This window comes from Oncorhynchus gorbuscha, linkage group LG05, assembly GCF_021184085.1.
Source record: "Oncorhynchus gorbuscha isolate QuinsamMale2020 ecotype Even-year linkage group LG05, OgorEven_v1.0, whole genome shotgun sequence".
Taxonomy (NCBI): Eukaryota; Metazoa; Chordata; class Actinopteri; order Salmoniformes; family Salmonidae; genus Oncorhynchus; species Oncorhynchus gorbuscha.
Genome location: NC_060177.1, coordinates 96,697,015 through 96,719,255, shown reverse-complemented (window position 1 = coordinate 96,719,255; position 22,241 = coordinate 96,697,015). Strand labels below are relative to the sequence as shown.

General features: G+C 50.9%; 1 protein-coding gene across 1 annotated transcript in view; it reads right to left on the bottom strand.

Annotated features, from left to right (window-relative positions):
- The window catches only part of kank1a (KN motif and ankyrin repeat domains 1a), a 143,219-nt gene that overhangs the window by 37,905 nt on the left and 83,073 nt on the right, over nucleotides 1–22,241 (bottom strand). The window contains 5 exon segments of the mRNA XM_046348363.1: nucleotides 6,061–6,089; nucleotides 7,829–8,322; nucleotides 8,454–10,103; nucleotides 10,105–10,196; nucleotides 10,199–10,743. Of these exon segments, the coding sequence (XP_046204319.1) occupies nucleotides 6,061–6,089; nucleotides 7,829–8,322; nucleotides 8,454–10,103; nucleotides 10,105–10,196; nucleotides 10,199–10,743 (2,810 nt within the window).

Below are 22,241 nucleotides of genomic sequence, written 5' to 3'. Positions count from 1 at the left end.
GCTGCTGCAGAGATAACTGTGGTCCCATCAGGTCCTGGCTGCTGCAGAGATAACTGTGGTCCCATCAGGTCCTGGCTGCTGCAGAGATAACTGTGGTCCCATCAGGTCCTGGCTGCTGCAGAGATAACTGTGGTCCCATCAGGTCCTGGCTGCTGCAGAGATAACTGTGGTCCCATCAGGTCCTGGCTGCTGCAGAGATAACTGTGGTCCCATCAGGGTCCTGGCTGCTGCAGAGGGATAACTGTGGTCCCATCAGGTCCTGGCTGCTGCAGAGATAACTGTGGTCCCATCAGGTCCTGGCTGCCATTGGAATGCTATGACAGGATAACTGTGGTCCCATAGGTCCTGGCTGCTGGAATAACTGTGGTCCCATCAGGTCCTGGATGCTAGATAACTGTGGTCCCATCAGGTCCTGGCTGCTGCAGAGATAACTGGGAATCAGGTGCCATGCAGAGATAATGGTCCCATCAGGTCCTGGCTGCTGCAGAGATAACTGTGGTCCCATCAGGTCCTGGCTGCTGCAGAGATAACTGTGGTCCCATCAGGTCCTGGCTGCTGCAGAGATAACTAAGGGAATAGGGTGCCATTGGAATGTATCACAGGGTAAAGTAGTGCACTATGAAGGGAATAGGGTGCCATTGGAATGTATGACAGGGTAAAGTAGTGCACTATGAAGGGAATAAGGTGCCATTAGGGATGTATCACAGGGTAAAGTAGTGCACTATGAAGGGAATAGGGTGCCATTGGAATGTATCACAGGGTAAAGTAGTGCACTATGAAGGGAATAGGGTGCCATTGGAATGTATCACAGGGTAAAGTAGTGCACTATGAAGGGAATAGGGTGCCATTGGAATGTATCACAGGGTAAAGTAGTGCACTATGTAGGAAATAAGGTGCCATTAGGGATGTATCACAGGGTAAAGTAGTGCACTATGAAGGGAATAGGGTGCCATTGGAATGTATCACAGGGTAAAGTAGTGCACTATGTAGGAAATAAGGTGCCATTAGGGATGTATCACAGGGTAAAGTAGTGCACTATGTAGGAAATAAGGTGCCATTAGGGATGTATCACAGGGTAAAGTAGTGCACTATGAAGGAAATAAGGTGCCATTAGGGATGTATCACAGGGTAAAGTAGTGCACTATGAAGGGAATAAGGTGCCATTTCAGACACATAAACAGACATGCTTCCGTGAACCCCGACCCTAGAGCTCTGAACCAATCCTCTCCTCCTCCCCCTCTCCCTCTTATTCCCCACCAGATTCTAAAAATACATACTTTGGACAGCAGCTGTCTCCCTCCCTGTCTCCCTCCCTGTCTGTCTCCCTCCCTGTCTCCCTCCCTGGCTCCCTGTCTGTCTGTCTCCCTCCCTGGCTCCCTCCCTGGCTCCCTCCCTGGCTCCCTCCCTGGCTCCCTCCCTGGCTCCCTCCCTGGCTCCCTCCCTGGCTCCCTCCCTGGCTCCCTCCCTGGCTCCCTCCCTCCCTCCCTCCCTGTCTGTCTGTCTGTCTGTCTGTCTGTCTGTCTGTCTGTCTGTCTGTCTGTCTGTCTGTCTGTCTGTCTGTCTGTCTGTCTGTCTGTCTGTCTGTCTGTCTGTCTGTCTGTCTGTCTGTCTGTCTGTCTGTCTGTCTGTCTGTCTGTCTGGAGCACCTTCAATTACATTTTGGGCAAAAAGGCAAACTCAGCTCCATCATTGATTGAATCAGATGGCTCATTAATCACAAAACCCACTAATATTGCCAACTACTTTAAGCAAACCAAGACAGTCATGAAGAGGGCACGACAAAACCTAGTCCCCCTCAAATCAAAAAAGATTTGGCATGGGTCCTCTGATCCTCAAACGTTTTTACAGATGCACCATCGAGAGCAGTCCTGATGGGTTGCATCACTGCCTAGTATGGCAACTGCTCGGCCTCCGACCGCAAGGCACTACAGAGCCCAGTACATCACCGGGGCTAAGCTTCCTGCTACCCAGGACCTCTATATCAGGCTGTGTCAGAGGAAGGCCCTAAAAATTGTCAAAGACTTCAGCCACCCCAGTCAAAGACTGTTCTCTCTGCTACCACACGGCAAGCGGTACCAGAGCTCCAAGTCTTGATCCAAGAGGCTTCTAAAAAGCTTCTACCCCCAAACCAGAAGACTCCTGAACATCTAATCAAATGGCTACTCAGACTATTTACATTGCCCCCCCCCCCATACGCTGCTGCTACTCTCTGTTATTATCTATGCATAGTCACTTGAATAACTCTACCAACATGTACATATTATCTCAATGACCCCGACACCGGTACGCCGCACATTGACGCTGTACCGGTACCCCCTGTTTATAGCCTCCACATTGACTCTGTACCAGTACCCCCTGTATATAGCCTCCACATTGACTCTGTACTGGTATCCCCTGTATATAGCCTCCACATTGACTGTACCGGTACCCCATGTATATTGCCTCCACAATGACTATGTACTAGTCCCCCACTGTATATAGCCTCCACATTGACTCTGTACTGGTACCCCCTGTATATAGCCTCCACATGGACTCTGTACTGGTACCCCATGTATATAGCCTCCACATTGACTCTGTACTGGTACCCCATGTATATAGCCTCCACATTGACTCTGTACCGGTACCCCCTGTATATAGCCTCCACATTGACTCTGTACCGGTTCCCCCTGTATATAGCCTCCACATTGACTCTGTACCGGTACCCCCTGTATATAACCTCCACATTGACTCTGTACTGGTACCCCATGTATATAGCCTCCACATTGACTCTGTACTGGTACCCCCTGTATATAGTCTCCACATTGACTCTGTACCGTAATACCCTGTATATAGCCTCCACATTGACTCTTTACTGGTACCCCATGTATATAGCCTCCACATTGACTCTGTACTGGTACCCCATGTATATAGCCTCCACATTGACTCTGTACTGGTACCCCATGTATATAGCCTCCACATTGACTCTGTACGGTACCCCATGTATATAGCCTCCACATTGACTCTGTACTGGTACCCCCTGTATATAGCCTCCACATTGACTCTGTACGGTACCCCCTGTATATAGCCTCCACATTGACTCTGTACGGTACCCCATGTATTTAGCCTTGCTATTGTTATTTACTGCTGCTCTTTAATTATTTGTTACTTTTAACTCTTACTTTGTTAGATAAGGGCTTGTTAGATAAGGGCTTGTACGTAAGCATTTCACTGTAAGGTCTACATCTGTTGTGTTCGGCGCATGTGACAAATAATAACAATTTGATTAGATTCTTTCATTGGAAATTATTTGTCATGCCAGCAACAAACACTGACAATACACATCCAAGTATAACTGACCAAATTGTGAAAGACAAACATTATTGTTGTCTATCAACAATGACAAGCAACCGGGGTTGAGGATAATAGGGGACGATATTGCCACTCCTATTTGTCATATCTTCAATTTAAGCCTACTAGAGAGCGTGTTCCCTCAGGCTTGGAGGGAAGTTAAAGTCATTCCACTTCCTAAGGATAGTAAAGCTCCCTTTATTGGTTCAAATAGCCGACCAATCAGCCTGTAAGAATCTCTACAGGATCGGTGTCCCACCCTCGGGACTGTTGAGCTAACGTGCGCTAATGTGAATAGCATGACGTTGTAAGTAACAAGAACATTTCCCAGGACAGACATGTCTTATGGGCAGAAATTCTTGCTAATCTGCACTGTCCAATTTACAGTAGCTATTACAGCGAAAACATACCATGCTATTGTTTGAGGAGAGTGCACAATTATGCACTTGAAAATGTATATATTGACCAATAAGGCACATTTGAGCAGACTTGATACAACCTTTTTTAAAGTAATGCAATGGTTCATTGGATAAGTCTGAAACTTTGCACATACAAAATCTAAATTACGCCTAGAGTCCCAAGTTAGATAATGGCCTTTCATTTCAAAGATGATGGAACAAAAACAATATAAAAAATGTATGCTTTTATGTATCATCTTTCACCAGATCTATTGTGTTTTATTCTCCTACATTCATTTCACATTTCCACAAACTTCAAAGTGTTTCCTTTCAAATGGTACCAAGAATATGCATATCCTTGCTTCAGGTCCTAAGCTACAGGCAGTTAGATTTGGGCATGTCATTATAGGCTAAAATTCCTTAATTAAGAGGTGTTAACAACCCTTTGTAAACTTTTGGAAAAAATTGTGTTTGACCAGATACAATGCTATTATACAGTAAACAAATTGACATCAGACTTTCAGCTCGCTTATAGAGAAGGACACTCAACAAGCACAGCACTTATACAAATCACTGATGATTTGCCGGGAGAAATCGATGATAAACGATTGTGTGGGCTCTTTTGTTAGACTTCAGTTCTGCTTTTGACATTATTGATCATAGTCTGTTGCTGGAAAACCATATGTGTTATGGCTTAACACCCCCTGCTATAACATGGATAAAAAGTTACCTGTCTAACAGAACACAGAGGGTGTTCTTTAATGGAAGTTTCTCCAACGTAATCTAGGTAGAATCAGGAATTCCAGGGCAGCTGTCTATGCCCCTTACTTTTTTCAATCTTTACTAACGTCATGCCACTGGCTTTAAGTAAAGCCCGTGTGTCTATGTATGTGGATGAATCAACACTATAGACGTCAGCTACCACAGCGACTGAAATTAATTCAAGACTTAACAAAGAGCTGCAGTTAGTTTCAGAAAAGGTGGAAAGGAATTAGTTAGTACTACATATTTCAAAAACAAAAAGCGTTGTATTTGGGACAAAACACTCAATACACCCTAAACCTCAACTAAATCTTGTAACAAATAATGTGGAAATTGAGCAAGTTGAGGTGACTAAACTGCTTGGAGTAACCCTGGATTGTAAACTGTAATGGTCAAAACATGTTGATACAACAGTAGCTGAGATGGGGAGAAGTCTGTCTATAATAAAGCGCTGCTCTGCCTTCTTCACAACACTATCAACAAGGCAGGTCCTACAGGCCCTAGTTTCTACCTTCTTAACAGCACAATCAACAAGGCAGGTCCTACAGGCCCTAGTTTCTACCTTCTTAACAGCACAATCAACAAGGCAGGTCCTACAGGCCCTAGTTTCTACCTTCTTAACAACACAATCAACAAGGCAGGTCCTACAGGCCCTAGTTTCTACCTTCTTAACAGCACAATCAACAAGGCAGGTCCTACAGGCCCTAGTTTCTACCTTCTTAACAGCACAATCAACAAGGCAGGTCCTACAGGCCCTAGTTTCTACCTTCTTAACAGCACAATCAACAAGGCAGGTCCTACAGGCCCTAGTTTCTACCTTCTTAACAGCACAATCAACAAGGCAGGTCCTACAGGCCCTAGTTTCTACCTTCTTAACAGCACAATCAACAAGGCAGGTCCTACAGGCCCTAGTTTCTACCTTCTTAACAGCACAATCAACAAGGCAGGTCCTACAGGCCCTAGTTTCTACCTTCTTAACAGCACAATCAACAAGGCAGGTCCTACAGGCTCTAGTTTCTACCTTCTTAACAACACTATCAACAAGGCAGGTCCTACAGGCCCTAGTTTCTACCTTCTTAACAGCACAATCAACAAGGCAGGTCCTACAGGCTCTAGTTTCTACCTTCTTAACAACACTATCAACAAGGCAGGTCCTACAGGCCCTAGTTTCTACCTTCTTAACAGCACAATCAACAAGGCAGGTCCTACAGGCCCTAGTTTCTACCTTCTTAACAACACTATCAACAAGGCAGGTCCTACAGGCCCTAGTTTCTACCTTCTTAACAGCACTATCAACAAGGCAGGTCCTACAGGCTCTAGTTTCTACCTTCTTAACAACACTATCAACAAGGCAGGTCCTACAGGCCCTAGTTTCTACCTTCTTAACAGCACAATCAACAAGGCAGGTCCTACAGGCCCTAGTTTCTACCTTCTTAACAACACAATCAACAAGGCAGGTCCCACAGGTCCTAGTTTCTACCTTCTTAACAGCACGATCAACAAGGCAGGTCCTAGTTTCTACCTTCTTAACAACACTATCAACAAGGCAGGTCCTAGTTTCTACCTTCTTAACAACACTATCAACAAGGCAGGTCCTAGTTTCTACCTTCTTAACAACACTATCAACAAGGCAGGTCCTACAGGCCCTAGTTTCTACCTTCTTAACAACACTATCAACAAGGCAGATCCTACAGGCCCTAGTTTCTGCCTTCTTAACAACACTATCAACAAGGCAGGTCCTACAGGCCCTAGTTTCTACCTTCTTAACAGCACTATCAACAAGGCAGGTCCTACAGGCCCTAGTTTCTACCTTCTTAACAACACTATCAACAAGGCAGGTCCTACAGGCCCTAGTTTCTACCTTCTTAACAACACTATCAACAAGGCAGGTTCTACAGGCCCTAGTTTCTACCTTCTTAACAACACTATCAACAAGGCAGGTTCTACAGGCCCTAGTTTTGTCACACCTGGACTACTGTTCAGTCCTGTGGTCAGGTGCAACAAAGAGGAACTTAGGAAAATTACAATTGTCTCAGAACATGGAGGCACGGTTGGCACTTGGATATACACAGAGCGCTAATATTAATAATATGCATGTCAATCTCTCCTGGCTCAAAGTGGAAGAGTGATTTACTTGATAACTACTTGTATTTGTGAGAAGTGACATGCTGAATGTACCGAGCTGTCTGTTTAAACTACTGTCACACAGCTCAGACACCCATACATACCCCACAAGACATGCCACCAGAGGTCTCTTCACAGTCCCCAAGTCCAGAACAGACTACATGGAACTCTATTCCACAGTACTACATAGAGCCATGACTACATGGAACTCTATTCCACAGTACTACATAGAGCCATGACTACATGGAACTCTATTCCACAGTACTACATAGAGCCATGACTACATGGAACTCTATTCCACAGTACTACATAGAGCCATGACTACATGGAACTCTATTCCACAGTACTACATAGAGCCATGACTACATGGAACTCTATTCCACAGTACTACATAGAGCCATGACTACATGGAACTCTATTCCACAATACTACATAGAGCCATGACTACATGGAACTCTATTCCACAGTACTACATAGAGCCATGACTACATGGAACTCTATTCCACAGTACTACATAGAGCCATGACTACATGGAACTCTATTCCACATCAGATAACTGATACAGCAGTAGAATTAGATTTTAAAAGCTGATAACACACCTTATGGAACAGCGGGGACTGTGAAGCAACACAAACATAGACACATTCATAAAAACACACAATAACATAAGCACTATACACACACGTACACATGGATTTAGTATTGTAGATAAGTGGTAGTAGAGTAGAGGCCTGAGGGCACACACTTCATGTGTTGTGAATGTATTGTAATGCTTTTAAAAATCTAGAACTGCCTCACTTTTTGCTGAACTGCCTTGTCAGCAGCTAATGGTGATTCATAAAAATGACAAAAACAAACTGTCACCAGGTGAGGGACAGTAATGTTTTATGTGATACTGTCTGGGTTGTGGGTTCGATTCCCACGGGGGATCAGTATGAAAATGCATTCACTACTGTAGGTTGCTCTGGATAAGTGTCTGCTAAATGTTGAGGCTGTTCCTGTAACAATTCTTAACCTAAACATAACCCTACTAAAACATAAAATAGCATTTATAAAGTTCAGCAGTAATGTTACATTTATAAAGTTCAGCAGTAATGTTACAACGTGACTGTGTTCCTCTTTCAGCTCAACCCGACTGAGAAGAGAGCAGGCTAACAGTAGATAAATGGTCTGTCTGGTGTAATGACTCAACCTATTAGATATTCTGTGTGGCCTACCTGTCATGGTGCTGCTGCTATCTCGCTGTGTTCTCAGATCCTCAGCACTGCCATGCTTCATGACAGAGCTGATAGAAGTCAGAGTGTTGACCAGCTGGCTGTTGATAGAACCAAAGTGGGTGAACTGAGAAGAGCAGGGCTGTCCGAAAGCATCCGCTAGCTCACTGTAGTTCTCAGTCAACAGCATCTGTTGTTCCTGAAGTAGCTTCTGAAGCCTCTCTATGTAGTGGTCTAGACCTGCCCCCCCCTCCACCTGCTGGGGCGGTGGTATGGCCTGGGCCTGAGGTGGTACAACAGTCGTCACTGCAATGGTCTCCTGGGTAACAGCGGTTCCATCCAGGTGGGAGGGGCCACATGCAATGTTCCGAGTCTTCAGGCCGACCAGGAAGTTAGTGTGGATGCCGACCAGGCCGACGCCCACCTCTTTGGTCTGGGCCGACCATGCCTCCTCCGGACCGCCGTCGCCCTCCGCTGTGTTTCCCACGGCAACAGACCTAACGACGACCACAATAGAAACATTCTTTTAAACTTTTATGTGTTCACAAAACATTTAAATGTATTGTATTATATCCACGTGGTTAAATTGTGTTGTTAAATGGTTAAATGAATCTAATAGAAAAAGTACCTGGTTTTGGTCTGTGGGTCTTTGATCAGCCCCTCGCCCACAGCGACAGTCCTTGTGTGATTGGTTAGCGTGCTGGTGTGTTTCTCAGCCGTGTGGAGCAGGGGGGTGTTGGTACAGCCGTCAGCTAGCACCACTGTCTCTGTGTTGGTGTGTTGGCTAGCGGTCTCCAGTAGGGTGCTGGTGTGTTGGGAGGCTGTGTCTGGGGTTACCATGACAGCAGAGTCCGTGGTGGTGCCCAGGACAGGGTTAGTCCCCGTGGTAACCAGCTGTCTGATGGGAGAGATGGTGACGTCTCTAGAACACTCCCCAACGCCCACCGACCTGCTCTCCCTCTCCCTGGCCTCGATCTCCTGGGCCTTACACAGCTCCAGACTGTCTACTTCCTCATCAGTGTTCACCCCCTGGTCACACAGCCCCACCTCCACCCCCACCCCCTGGTCACACACCTCCAACTGCCTCCCCACACACTGGTCCTGCACCTCTACCCTCTCCTGCACCAGCCACCTCTCCATGGGCAGGTCAGGACCCGAAGCAGTGTGTCTCAGGATGGGTTGACAGGACACCCCTACCCCTACAGTGTGGAGGGTCTCCCCTGTGGAGGCATGGCTGGTCTCTAGATGGTTCCCCACTCCCTGGCTGTGTGTCTGGACTCTCCAGGTCTCTGAGCCAGTGCTCTGGGTGTCTGGCCGCGCCTGGCAGGCCATGCTGTAGGTGTCTGGCCGCACCTGGCAGCCTTTATCAGCCCTCTTCTTATTGGCTCCCCCAGCGGCCTGCAGCTCTAGCTTCAGCTTGGACATCTCCATCAGGTGGGTGGTCTCTCTCAGGTCCACCTCTAGCCGGTAGATCTTCTCCTTCAGGGCCTCGATGGTCTGCTGCTGCAAGTCTAGCTCTGCCTCCACCTCGCTGGTCACGCCCAACATGGCTTCCGTCACGCCCGTCCCAGCACTGAGAGTCTCACGTTGCTCCGTCGCCATTCCGACGTCACAGTAGAAGCGTCGTTGTTGTACCATCGTCATCACCGGCGACTTCCTCTGGGCGACCACCGTGGCGTCGTTCATGTTCTCATCTGGGCCGACCGCCGTGGAGGTGAGCTGGTTGTTGTTATTGTGAGTGAGAGGGAGGGAGGTCTGGGTCCGCCTGGCCTGGTGAGATCCTTGATCCTGGCTGTTTGTCCCCAGGGCTTGGACCTCTGCAGCCAGCCTCCTGAACTCCTCCATCCCCTTGGTACTCTGACTATGGCCCTGACACTCCTGGCCCTCTGGCTCCATGATGTGCAGCTCCTGGGTCTGTAGGGTATGTGTCTGGGGGTCCAGCTGGTCAGCACTGCCCACGCTATAGGACCTCTTCCTGAACCCCTCCCCCACTATGCCCCCCACCCCCAGCCGTTGGTTCTTCTGACAGGTCATCTGTCTCTTCTCCTCCTGCAGCACGGCTATCTTCACCTGCAGGACAGGTATGGTCCTCACCTTCTCCTCTAGCTCCTTCAGCCTCCGCAGTGCCACCACCATCTGCTCCCGGATGTGCTGCAGGTGGAGTGGAGACACGCTGGTGGCCGGCGTGGTCATGCCCGAGGACATGGGGCTGTGGTGCATAGAGGAACCCATGGAAGTGTAGTAGGGGTTGTACTCTCCACTACCTCCACCCCCGTTGGGAAGCAGGGGGAGAACAGGGAGGTGCTGGACCCCCCATCCCTCCGAAGGAGGCCAGGCGGTGGCGAGGAGCAGGGCCAGGGGGTTCGGAGGGGGAGGGGGCTGCATGAGGTGGCGCTCTTGTTCTAACCTCCTCCTCGTCTCCATCAGGGTCTTCTCAACCTGGGGGTTGAGGAGGGGAGGTTCCCACAGAGAGGGGGGCGGGAGAAGGGGCCGTTGGTGGGCTTCGGCGGGGACGATCAGGTAGCCCTCGGGGGGTAGGGGAGGAAGGGGAGGGGGAGTCTCACAGGAAGGGAGAGGGGCATGGGCGTGGTAAATCAGGGTGGGGGGAGGGTGAGGCTGGGGTGAGGGGTAGAAGAGGGGACTCTGCTGTGCCTCTTCACTGGAGGAGGGTAGGGAGCCTGTGGAGGTCCATTCAGCCTGGCCCTGCCCACTGTACCCACTGCCCCCACCAGAGTAACCTCCCCTGGGCACGGGCTCCGCCGTCGGCCGGACAGGCCTGGATTTCCGCTGGATGTTCAGCCTCTTGATGGTGTTGCCACGCTGTATGTCGTCCACATACTTCAGGAAGTCCAGGTCCAGCTGATAGCCATATGGGGGCGTGGCCTCAGTACCCCTGCTGACAGACCGCTCTCCTCTCTCTATGGGAAGAAGAGAAGAACAAAAGGCACTAGAGTCATACCAGGAAACACGTTGCAGTAAATTGGTTCTGTAACAATGACATTACTGGTATGGAACAATAGCTAGAAATGGATCAGAGAATTCAATTCTTTGAAAATTACATGACAACTTTAAACCCCAGTGTTGCTTCTCTGGCAGCTGCTGGTCTAGTATGACGTGAGAACGTAGCCTCATCACCCGACAGTCATGGCCACAACAAGCATGGACAACATTAGCTACAATACAAAGTTTCACCAAGGACTATGCTGTCAACAGCAGACAGACAGCAATTATCTGTTAAAAAGAAACAAGTTTGGTCATTGAAAAGGGGATGAAGGCTGTGGAAATGGAGTGGCTTGCTACCTCGGGAACTGATGGACCGTGACATTACTCAAACCTGGTAAGACCAAACCTCAAAACTAATGTTAGCTTAGCAACATTTCTTTGCAGTTCCTCTCTGCTGTAGACATTACATTACATTTAAGTCATTTAGCAGACGCTCTTATCCATGTTGGTTGTCTAGAAACAAAACAGAGGCGTGCGTAACCATGGGGAAAAACAGACGGGGTAGATTGTTGACATGGAAAATATCCTCCAATGTTTATTGAAAACATAAATATAGTTGCACTTGTTGTCTCTCAATTACATCAATACAGTTATTGGTTAGCTAGCTATCGAGTTATAGCCATTTTAGCCATACATATGCATCGCAGCGCTAGCTGTGCCACCAGAGACTCTGGGTTCGCGCCCAGGCTCTGTCGCAGCCAGCCGCGACCGGGAGGTCGGTGGGGCGACGCACAATTGGCCTAGCGTCGTCCAGGTTAGGGAGGGTTTGGCCGGTAGGGATGTCCTTGTCTCATTGCGCACCAGCGACTCCTGTGGCGGGCCGGGCGCAGTGCAGTGTTTCCTCCGACACATTGGTGCGGCTGGTTTCCGGGTTGGGTGGCGCTGTGTTAAGAAGCGGTGCGGTTTGCACGCCCAATTTTTCAGTTTTTGATTTGTTAAAAAGTTTGAAATATCCAATAAATGTCGTTCCACTTCATGATTGTGTCCCACTTGTTGTTGATTCTTCACAAAAAATACAGTTTTATATCTTTATGTTTGAAGCCTGAAATGTGGCAAAAGGTCGCAAAGTTCAAGGGGGCCGAATACTTTCGCAAGCACTGTATGTATATATATATGCACCAAGGAAAATAAATAGATTAAGAAAAATAAATGTTTTAATTTGATTTTATCATTCATTTTAATTGTATTTTTATTTTTTCAAATGTATTATTATTATTATTATTATTTTAAAAGTTAAGCCTGTCACCTCTGTGAATGTGGAATGTGTTTTGTTGGTTGATTGAAAAACAAGAAAACTTTTAAAAAAAACTTTAAATTGAAAAAAAAAAAGAAAAAAGCTTCAAGTTCCTTCGGCATGGACTTCACTTAAAAACCTGAAATGGTGCCTGAAATGGTGTCAACATCCCTGCCTGGTACAGGAACTGCCCTCAACCACATGGCACTCCAGAGTGTGGTGCGGTCAGCCCAATGCATAACCATGGGGCACGCCCCACATGAAAACATACCACCGTTTACTATAGAAAACTACAGTACTTACTATGGAATGTTAGAGTAAACTGTAGTATACTGTACTACACACTGTAGTATCCATCCATCATGTGTAGTACTTGGTATTGAATGTTATAGTATAATACAGTAAATACTACAATAATATCCACAAAAACACACTTTTTTCACTATAGGAAAAACTACAGTTTTTATTTTGCATCCTTTTCACTCCCCCACCCATAACCGAGAGACCGACATGCCATACTGTGTTCCCTACAGGTTATATGTAAAAGACAATGAAATCGTATGCTAAAGTATTTTATAATGTGGGCCTGCTTGCCCTCCAGGACATTTAAAGCACTCTGTGTCAAAGGAAGACCAAGAAGATCATTAAGGAGCTCAGCCACCCGAACCACAGTCTGCTCACCCCGCTACCATCTAGCAGACAGAGGCAGTACAGGTACATCCGAGCTGGAACCAAGAGACTGAGACACAGCTTCTATCGCCAAACCATCAGACTGTAGAACAGCTACCTCTTGCCGGCTACCTCCCAGGTACTCTGCCCTGCACCTTGAGTCTGATGCCCCATGTAAAGTTGAAGTCAGAAGTTTCCATACCGCTCAGGAAGGAGATACGTTCTGTCTCCTAGAGACTAACATACTTTGGTGCAAAAAGTGCAAATCAATCCCAGAACAACAGCAAAGGACCTTGTGAAGATGCTGGAGGAAACAGGTACAAAAGTATCTATATCCACAGTTAGACAAGTCCTATATCAACATAACCTTGAAATGCCACTCAGCAAAGAAGAAGCCACTGCTCCAAAACCAACATAAAAAAGCACCGGACTACGGTTTGCAACTGTACATGGGGACAAAGATCACAATGACCATCATTATGTTTGGAGGAAAAAGGGGGAAGCTTGCAAGCTGAAGAACACCATCCAAACCGTGAAGCACGTGGGTGGCAGCATCATGTTGTGGGGGTGCTTTGCTGCAGGAGGAACTTGTGCACTTCACAAAATAGATGGCATCATGAGGAAAGAAAAATTATGTGGATATATTGAAGCAACATCAAGACATCAGTCAGGAAGTTAAAGCTTTGTCGCAAATGGGTCTTCCACATGGACAATGACCACAAGCATACTTCCACAGTTGTGGCAAAATGGCTTAAGGACAACAAAGTCAAGGTATTGGAGTGGCCATCACAAAGCCCTGACCTCAATCCCATAGAACATTTGTGGGCAGAACTGACAAAGCGTGTGTGAGCAAGGAGGCCTACAAACCTGACTCAGTTACACCAGCTCTGTCAGGAGGAATGGGCCAAAATTCACCCAATTTATTGTGGGATGCTTGTGGAAGGCTACCCGAAATATTTGACCCAAGTTAAACAATTTAAAGGCAATGCTACCAAATACTAATTGAGTGTAAAACTTCTGACCCACTGGGAATGTGATGAAAGAAATAAAAGCTGAAATAAATCATTCTCTCTAGTATTATTCTGACATTTCACATTCTTGAAATAAAGTGGTGATCCTAACTGACCTAAAACAGGGATTTTTACTGGGATTAAATGTCAGGAATTGTGAAAAACTGAGTTTTTAAATGTATTTGGCTTAGGTGTATGTAAACTTCTGACTTCAACTGTCACTGTACTCTCCACATAGCTCATCCTATTATACCTACTACAAGTGTTTACACACTATGCATGTATATTTAGATTCTGACACTGCTCACTGTAATATATCTACTTGAATGGTTAATTTATTGATTTAAGGAGCTACAACCGCTGCTATACAACCCTTGCTTACAACCCTTGCTACAACCCCTGCTACAACCCCTGCTATACAACCCTTGCTTACAACCCTTGCTACAACCCCTGCTACAACCCCTGCTACAACCCCTGCTACAACCCCTGCTACAACCCCTGCTACAACCCCTGCTATACAACCCTTGCTTACAACCCTTGCTACAACCCCTGCTACAACCCCTGCTAACAACCCTTGCTTACAAAAGGCTACAACCCCTGCTACAACCCCTGCTACAACCCCTGCTACAACCCCTGCTACAACCCCTGCTACAACCCCTGCTACAACCCCTGCTACAACCGCTGCTACAACCCCTGCTTACAACCCCTGCTTACAACCCCTGCTATACAACCCCTGCTACAACCCCTGCTACAACCCCTGCTTACAACCCCTGCTACAACCCCTGCTACAACCCCTGCTACAACCCCTGCTACAACCCCTGACAAATACACTTTTATTTGATATCGTGCTCTATTTTGAACCAACCCATGTCAGGTAATGGTGCACGCTTAGGTGTATAATCCACAACAGACAAGCACTGCTACAGGTTCAAACACTACTAAACTGTTTCACATACTTCTGCCAGCGAGGTATGAGAGAGCGAGACAGAGACAGAGACAGAGACAGAGAGAGAGAGAGAGAGGAGAAAAATAGAAAGAGGGAGCTAATTATTTTACTGAGGAGAGGTTGAGTCAGGCTGAAACTATGTGGCTGTAGAGAAACTATGTTATAACAGACACACACGACGAGCTGCGGTACACAGTGGTAAAGCTATCGTTGACGTTAGTTCATCCGTACACTGTTTTAAAGTTGTTTTAGTACATTGCGTTCTGGCGACAGGGAATGAACAAAAGGAGAGCACACACTAATCAGATCCAGCAGTTTACAGAACACCAACAGGGAGAGAGGGAGGAGAGGAGGGGGAGAGAGGAAGGGGAGAGAGGGAGGAGAGGAGGGGGGAGAGGAAGGGGAGAGAAAGGGGGAGAGAAAGGGAGAGAGGGAGGAGAGGAGGGGGAGATTGATGGGAGGAGAGGGGGAGAGGGAGGGGGAGAGAGGGATGAGAGGAGGGGGGAGAGGGAGGGGAGAGAGGGAGGAGAGGAGGGGGATGAGAGGAGGGGGAGAGGGAGGAGAGGAAGGGGGGGAGAGAAGAGGAAGGGGAGAGAGGAGGAAGGGGACAGAAAGGGAGAGAGGGAGGAGAGGAGGGGGAGAGGGGGAGAGGGAGGGGGAGAGGAGGGGGGAGAGGAAGGAGAGGAGGGGGGAGAGGGAGGAGAGGGGGAGAGGGAGGAGAGGAGGGGGGGGAGAGGGAGGAGAGAGGGGGGGAGAGAAGAGGAAGGGGAGAGAGGGAGAGAGAGAGAGGGAGGAGAGGAGGGGGAGAGAGGGAGGAGAGAGGGAGGGAGAGGAGGGGGGGAGAGGGAGGAGAGGAGGGGGGGAGAAGAGGAAGGGGAGAGAAAGGGAGAGAGGGAGGAGAGGAGGGGGAGAGAGGGAGGAGAGGAAGGGGAGAGAGGGAGGAGAGAAAGGGAGAGAGGGAGGAGAGAAAGGGAGAGAGAGGGAGGAGAGGAGGGGGGGAGAGAGGGAGAGAGAGGGAGGGGGAGAGAAGAGGAAGGTGAGAGAGAAGGGGGAGAGAGGGAGGAGAAGGGGGAGAGGAAGGGGAGAGAGGGAGGAGAGGGGGGAGAGAGGGAGGAGAGAGGAGGGAAGGGGAGAGAGAAAGGGGAGAGGGAGGAGAGGAAGGGGGAGAGAGGGAGGAGAGAGGAGGGGAAGGGGAGAGAAAGGGAGAGAGGGAGGAGAGGAAGGGGAGAGATGGAGGAGGGGAAGGGGAAGAGGAAGGGGAGAGAGGGAGGCTGAGAGAGGGATGAGAGGAAGGGGAGGAGGGGAAGGGGAGAGAAAGGGAGAGAGGGAGGAGAGAAAGGGAGAGAGGGAGGAGAGAAAGGGAGGAGAGGGGGAGAGAAAGGGAGAGAGGGAGGAGAGGAGGGAGAGGGAGAGAGGGGGAGAGAGGGAGGAGAGGAAGGGAGAGAGGGATGAGAGGAGGGGGGGAGGAGAGGAAGGGGAGAGAGGGAGGCTGAGAGAGGGATGAGAGGAAGGGGAGGAGAGGAAGGGGAGAGAGGGAGGAGAGAGGAGGGGAAGGGGGGAGAGAGGGAGGAGAGAAAGGGAGAGAGGGAGGAGAGGAAGGGGAGAGAGGGAGGGAGAGAGAGGAGGGGAGAGGAAGGGAGAGAGGGAGGAGAGAGAGGGAGGCTGAGAGAGGGATGAGAGGAGGGGAGGGATGAGAGGAGGGGGAGAGAGGGAGGAGGGGAAGGGGAGAGAAAGGGAGAGAGGGATGAGAGGAGGGGGGAAGAGGAGAGAGGGAGGAGAGAAAGGGAGAGAGGGAGGCTGAGAGAGGAGGGGGAAGGGGAGAGAGGAAGGAGGGGAAGGGGAGAGGGAGGAGGGGAAGGGGAGAGAAAGGGAGAGAGGGAGGAGAGGAGGGGGAGAGGAAGGGGAGAGAGGGAGAGAGGGAGAGGAGAGGGGGAGAGGGAAGGGGAGAGAGGGAGGCTGAGAGAAAGGGAGAGAGCTGAGGAGAGGAGGGGGAGGAGAGGAAGGGGAGAGAGGGAGGCTGAGAGAGGGATGAGAGGAAGGGGAGGAGAGGAGAGGGGAGAGAGGGAGGGAGAGGAGGGGAAGGGGAGAGAAAGGGAGAGAGGGATGAGAGGAGGGGGGAAGAGGAGAGAGGGAGGAGAGAAAGGGAGAGAGGGAGGCTGAGAGAGGAGGGGAAGGGAAGAGAGGGAGGAGGGAGGGGAAGGGAGAGGGAGAGAGGGAGGAGGGGGGGAGGGAGAGAGAGGAGGGGAAGGGGAGAGAGGGAGGAGAGAAAGGGAGAGAGGGAGGAGAGGAAGGGGAGAGAGGGAGGAGAGAAGGGAGGGGAGAGGAAGGGGAGGAGGGAGGAGAGAGAGCTGGAGGGGAGAGAGGGATGAGAGGGAGGGGGAGAGAGGGAGGGGAAGGGGAGAGAAAGGGAGAGAGGGATGAGAGGAGGGGGGGAAGAGGAGAGAGGGAGGAGAGAAAGGGAGAGAGGGAGGCTGAGAGAGGAGGGGAAGGGAAGAGAGGGAGGAGGGGAAGGGGAGAGGGTGAGAGGGAGAGAGGGGGGGAGGGAGAGAGAGGGAGGAGAGGAAGGGGAGAGAGGGAGAGAGGGAGGCTGAGAGAAAGGGAGAGAGGGGAGGAGAGGAGGGGGGGGAGAGGGAGGAGAGAAAGGGAGAGAGGGAGGCTGAGAGAGGAAGGAGGGGGGGGGGGAGAGAGAAAGGGAGAGAGGGAGGAGAGGAGGGGGAGAGGAGGAGGGGAGAGAGGGAGAGAGGGAGGCTGAGAGAAAGGGAGAGAGGGAGGAGAGGAAGGGGAGAGAGGGAGGAGAGAAAGGGAGGGAGAGGGATGAGAGGAGGGGAGAGAGGGAGGAGGTGAAAGGGGAGAGAAAGGGAGGGGAGAGGGAGGAGGTGAAGGGGAGAGAAAGGGAGAGAGGGAGGAGGTGAAGGGGAGAGAAAGGGAGAGAGGGAGGAGGGAGAAGGGAGAGAGGGAGGAGGTGAAGGGGAGAGAGGGAGGAGGTGAAGGGAGAGAAAGGGAGAGAGGGAGGAGGTGAAGGGGAGAGAAAGGGAGAGAGGGAGGAGGTGAAGGGGAGAGAAAGGGAGAGAGGGAGGAGGTGAAGGGAGAGAAAGGGAGAGAGGGAGGAGGTGAAGGGAGAGAAAGGGAGAGAGGGAGGAGGTGAAGGGGAGAGAAAGGGAGAGAGGGGGAGGAGGTGAAGGGGAGAGAAAGGGAGAGAGGGAGGAGGTGAAGGGGGAGAGAGGGAGGAGGTGAAGGGGAGAGAGGGAGGAGGTGAAGGGAGAGAGGGAGGGAGGAGGTGAAGGGGAGAGAAAGGGAGAGAGGGAGGAGGGGAAAGGGAGAGAAAGGGAGAGAGGGAGGAGGGGAGGGGGGAGAGGAAGGGGAGAGAGGGAGGAGAGAGAGGGAGAGAGGGAGGCTGAGAGAGGGATGAGAGGAGGGGGGGGAGAGGGAGAGAGGGAGGAGGGGGGAAGGGGAGAGAGAGGGAGGAGGGAAAGGAGAGAGGGAGGAGGGGAAGGGAGAGAAAGGGAGAGAGGGAGGAGGGGAAGGGGAGAGAAAGGGAGAGAGGGAGGAGGGGAAAGGGAGAGAAAGGGAGAGAGGGAGGAGGGAGGGGAGGAAGGGGAGAGAGGAGAGAGGGAGAGGGAGAGAGGGAGGCTGAGAGAGGGATGAGAGGAGGGGGAGAGGGGAGAGAGGGAGGAGGGGAAGGGGAGAGAAAGGGAGAGAGGGAGGAGGTGAAGGGGAGAGAAAGGGAGAGAGGGAGGAGGTGAAGGGGAGAGAGGGAGGAGGTGAAGGGGAGAGAAAGGGAGAGAGGGAGGAGGGAAAGGGAGAGAAAGGGGAGAGAGGAAGGAGGGGAGGGGAGGGGGAGAGGAAGGGGGAGAGGGAGGAGGAAGGGAGAGAGGGGAGAGGGAGGGAGGGGAAGGGGGAGAGAGGGAGAGAGGGAGGAGGGGAAGGGAGAGAGGGAGGAGAGAGGGGAAGGGGAGAGAGGGAGGAGGGGAAGGGGAGAAAGGGAGGAGGGGGAGAGGAGGGGGAGAGGAAGGAGAGAGGAGGCTGAGAGAGGGATGAGAGGAAGGGGAGGAGAGGAAGGGAGAGGGGAGAGAGGAGGGGAAGGGGAGAGAGGGAGGAGAAAAGGGAGAGAGGGAGGCTGAGAGAGGGGGAGAGGAAGGGGAGAGAGGGAGGAGGGGAAGGGGGAGAGAGGGAGGAGGGGAAGGGGAGAGAAAGGGAGAGAGGGAGGGGGGAGAGGGGGGAGAGGAAGGAGAGAGGCAGGCTGAGAGAGGGATGAGAGGAAGGGGAGGAGAGGAGGGAAGGGGAGAGAGGAGGAGGAAGGGGAGAGAGGGAGGAGAAAAAGGGAGAGAGGGAGGCTGAGAGAGGGGGGAGGAAAGGGAGAGAGGGAGGAGAGGAAGGGGAGAGAGGGAGGAGGGGAAGGGGAGAGAAAGGGAGAGAGGGAGGAGGGGAAGGGGGAGAGGGAAGGCGAGAGAGGGAGGAGAGAGAGGAGAGAGGGAGGAGAGGAAGGGGAGAGAGGGAGGAGAGAGAGGGAGGAGAGAGGGGGAGGGAAGGGGAGAGAGGGAGGAGAGAGAGGGAGAGAGGGAGGCTGAGAGAGGGATGAGAGGAGGGGGGAGGAGGGGAGAGGGAGGAGAGAGGGGGAGAGAGAGGAGGGGAAGGGGAGAGAGGGAGGAGGGGAAGGGGAAATAGGGAGGAGGGGAAATAGGGAGGAGGGGAAATAGGGAGGAGGGGAAATAGGGAGGAGAGGAAATAGGGAGGAGAGGAAATAGGGAGGAGAGGAAGGGGAAATAGGGAGGAGAGGAAGGGGAAATGTAATTTACTTTAATTTTACCTTTATTTAACCAGGCAAGTCAGTTAAGAACATATTCTTATTTTCAATGACGGCCTAGTGGGTTCACTGCCTGTTCAGGGGCGGAACGACAGATTTGTATCTTGTCAGCTCGGGGGTTTGAACTCGCAACCTTCCGGTTACTAGTCCAACGCTCTGGAGGGGAAGGGGAAATAGGGAGGAGAGGAAGGGGAAATAGGGAGGAAGGGGAAATAGGGAGGAGGGGATGGGGAAATAGGGAGGAGGGGAAGGGGAAATAGGGAGGAGAGGAAGGGAAAATAGGGAGGGGAAATAGGGAGGGAGGAAGGGGAAATAGGGAGGAGGGGAAATAGGGAGGAGGGAAGAGAGGGAGAGGGGAAATAGGGAGGAGAGGAAGGGGAAATAGGGAGGAGGGGGAAATAGGGAGGAGGGATGGGGAAATAGGGAGGAGGGGAAGGGGAAATAGGGAGGAGGGGAAATAGGGAGGAGAGGAAGGGGAAATAGGGAGGAGGGGAAATAGGGAGGAGGGGAAATAGGGAGGAGAGGAAATAGGGAGGAGAGGAAGGGGAAATAGGGAGGAGAGGAAGGGGAAATTTAATTTACTTTAATTTTACCTTTATTTAACCAGGCAAGTCAGTTAAGAACATATTCTTATTTTCAATGACGGCCTGGGAACTGTGGGTTAACTGCCTGTTCAGGGGCGGAATGACAGATTTGTATCTTGTCAGCTCGGGGGTTTGAACTCGCAACCTTCCGGTTACTAGTCCAACGCTCTGGAGGGGAAGGGGAAATAGGGAGGAGAGGAAGGGGAAATAGGGAGGGGAAATAGGGAGGAGAGGAAGGGGAAATAGGGAGGGGAAATAGGGAGGAGGGGAAGGGGAAATAGGGAGGAGGAGAAGAGGAAGGGGAAATAGGGAGGAGGGGAAATAGGGAGGAGGGGAAATAGGGAGGAGGGGAAATAGGGAGGGGGAAGGGGAAATAGGGAGGAGAGGAAGGGGAAATAGGGAGGGAGGAAGGGGAAATAGGGAGGAAGGGGAAATAGGGAGGAAGGGGAAATAGGGAGGAAGGGAAATAGGGAGGAAGGAAATAGGGAGGGGAAGGAGAAAAGGGAGGAGGGGAAATAGGGAGGAGGGGAAGGAGAAATAGGGAGGAGGGGAAATAGGGAGGAGGGGAAATAGGGAGGAAGGGGAAATAGGGAGGAAGGGGAAATAGGGAGGAGAGGAAGGGGAAATAGGGAGGAAGGGGAAATAGGGTGGGGGAAATAGGGAGGCCTGTTAGGGAGGGGAAATAGGGAGGGGAAATAGGAGGAGGGGAAATAGGGAGGGGAAATAGGGAGGAGGGAAATAGCTCTGGAGGAAGGGAAATAGGGAGGAGAGGAAGGGGAAATAGGAAGGGGAAATAGGGAGGAGGAAGGGAAATAGGAAGGGGAAATAGGGAGGAGGGGAAGGGGAAATAGGGAGGAGGGGAAGGGGAAATAGGGAGGAGAGGAAGGGGAAATAGGGAGGAGAGGAAGGGGAAATAGGGAGGAGAGGAAGGGGAAATAGGGAGGAGGGGAAATAGGGAGGAGGGGAAATAGGGAGGAGGGGAAATAGGGAGGAGGGGAAGGGAAATAGGGAGGAGAGGAAGGGGAAATAGGGAGGAGAAGGGGAAATAGGGAGGAGGGGAAATAGGGAGGAGGGGAAGGAGAAATAGGGAGGAGGGGAAGGGAAATAGGGAGGAGGGGAAATAGGGAGGAGGGGAAGGGGAAATAGGGAGGAGAGGAAGGGGAAATAGGGAGGAGGGGAAATAGGGAGGAGGCGGGGAAGGAGAAATAGGGAGGAGGGGAAGGGGAAATAGGGAGGGGAAGGGGAAATAGGGAGGAGGGGAAGGGGAAATAGGGAGGAGGGGAAGGGGAAATAGGGAGGAGGGGAAGGGGAAATAGGGAGGAGAGGAAGGGGAAATAGGGAGGAGAGGAAGGGGAAATAGGGAGGAGGGGAAATAGGGAGGAGGGGAAATAGGGAGGAGGGGAAGGGGAAATAGGGAGGAGAGGAAGGGAAATAGGGAGGAGAGGAGGGGAAATAGGGAGGAGAAGAAGGGGAGGGAGGAGGGGAAATAGGGAGGAGGGGAAGGGGAAATAGGGAGGAGAGGAAGGAAATAGGGAGGAGGGGAAAGAGAAATAGGGGGGAGGGAAGGGGAAATAGGGAGGAGAGGAAGGGGAAATAGGGAGGAGGGGAAATAGGGAGGCGGGGAAGGAGAAATAGGGAGGAGGGGAAGGGGAAATAGGGAGGAGGGGAAGGGGAAATAGGGAGGAGGGGAAGGGGAAATAGGGAGGAGAGGAAGGGGAAATAGGGAGGGGAAGGGGAAATAGGGAGGAGGGGAAATAGGGAGGGGAAGGGGAAATGGGGAGGAGAGGAAATAGGGAGGAGAGGAAATAGGGAGGAAGGGAAGGGGAGAGAGGGAGGGGAAATGCTGACTACAACAGGTGCAGTAGACCTTACAGTGAAATGCTGAATACAACAGGTGTAGTAGACCTCACAGTGAAATGCTGAATACAACAGGTTTAGTAGACCTCACAGTGAAATGCTGAATACAACAGGTGTAGTAGACCTCACAGTGAAATGCTGAATACAACAGGTGTAGTAGACCTTATAGTGAAATGCTGACAACAACAGGTAGACCTTATAGTGAAATGCTTACTTACAGGCTCTAACCAACAATGCTGAAGTTAAGCAAAATAATACGTTTAAATTTTTTTAATAAAAGTAACAACTAATTAAACAGCAGCAGTGAAA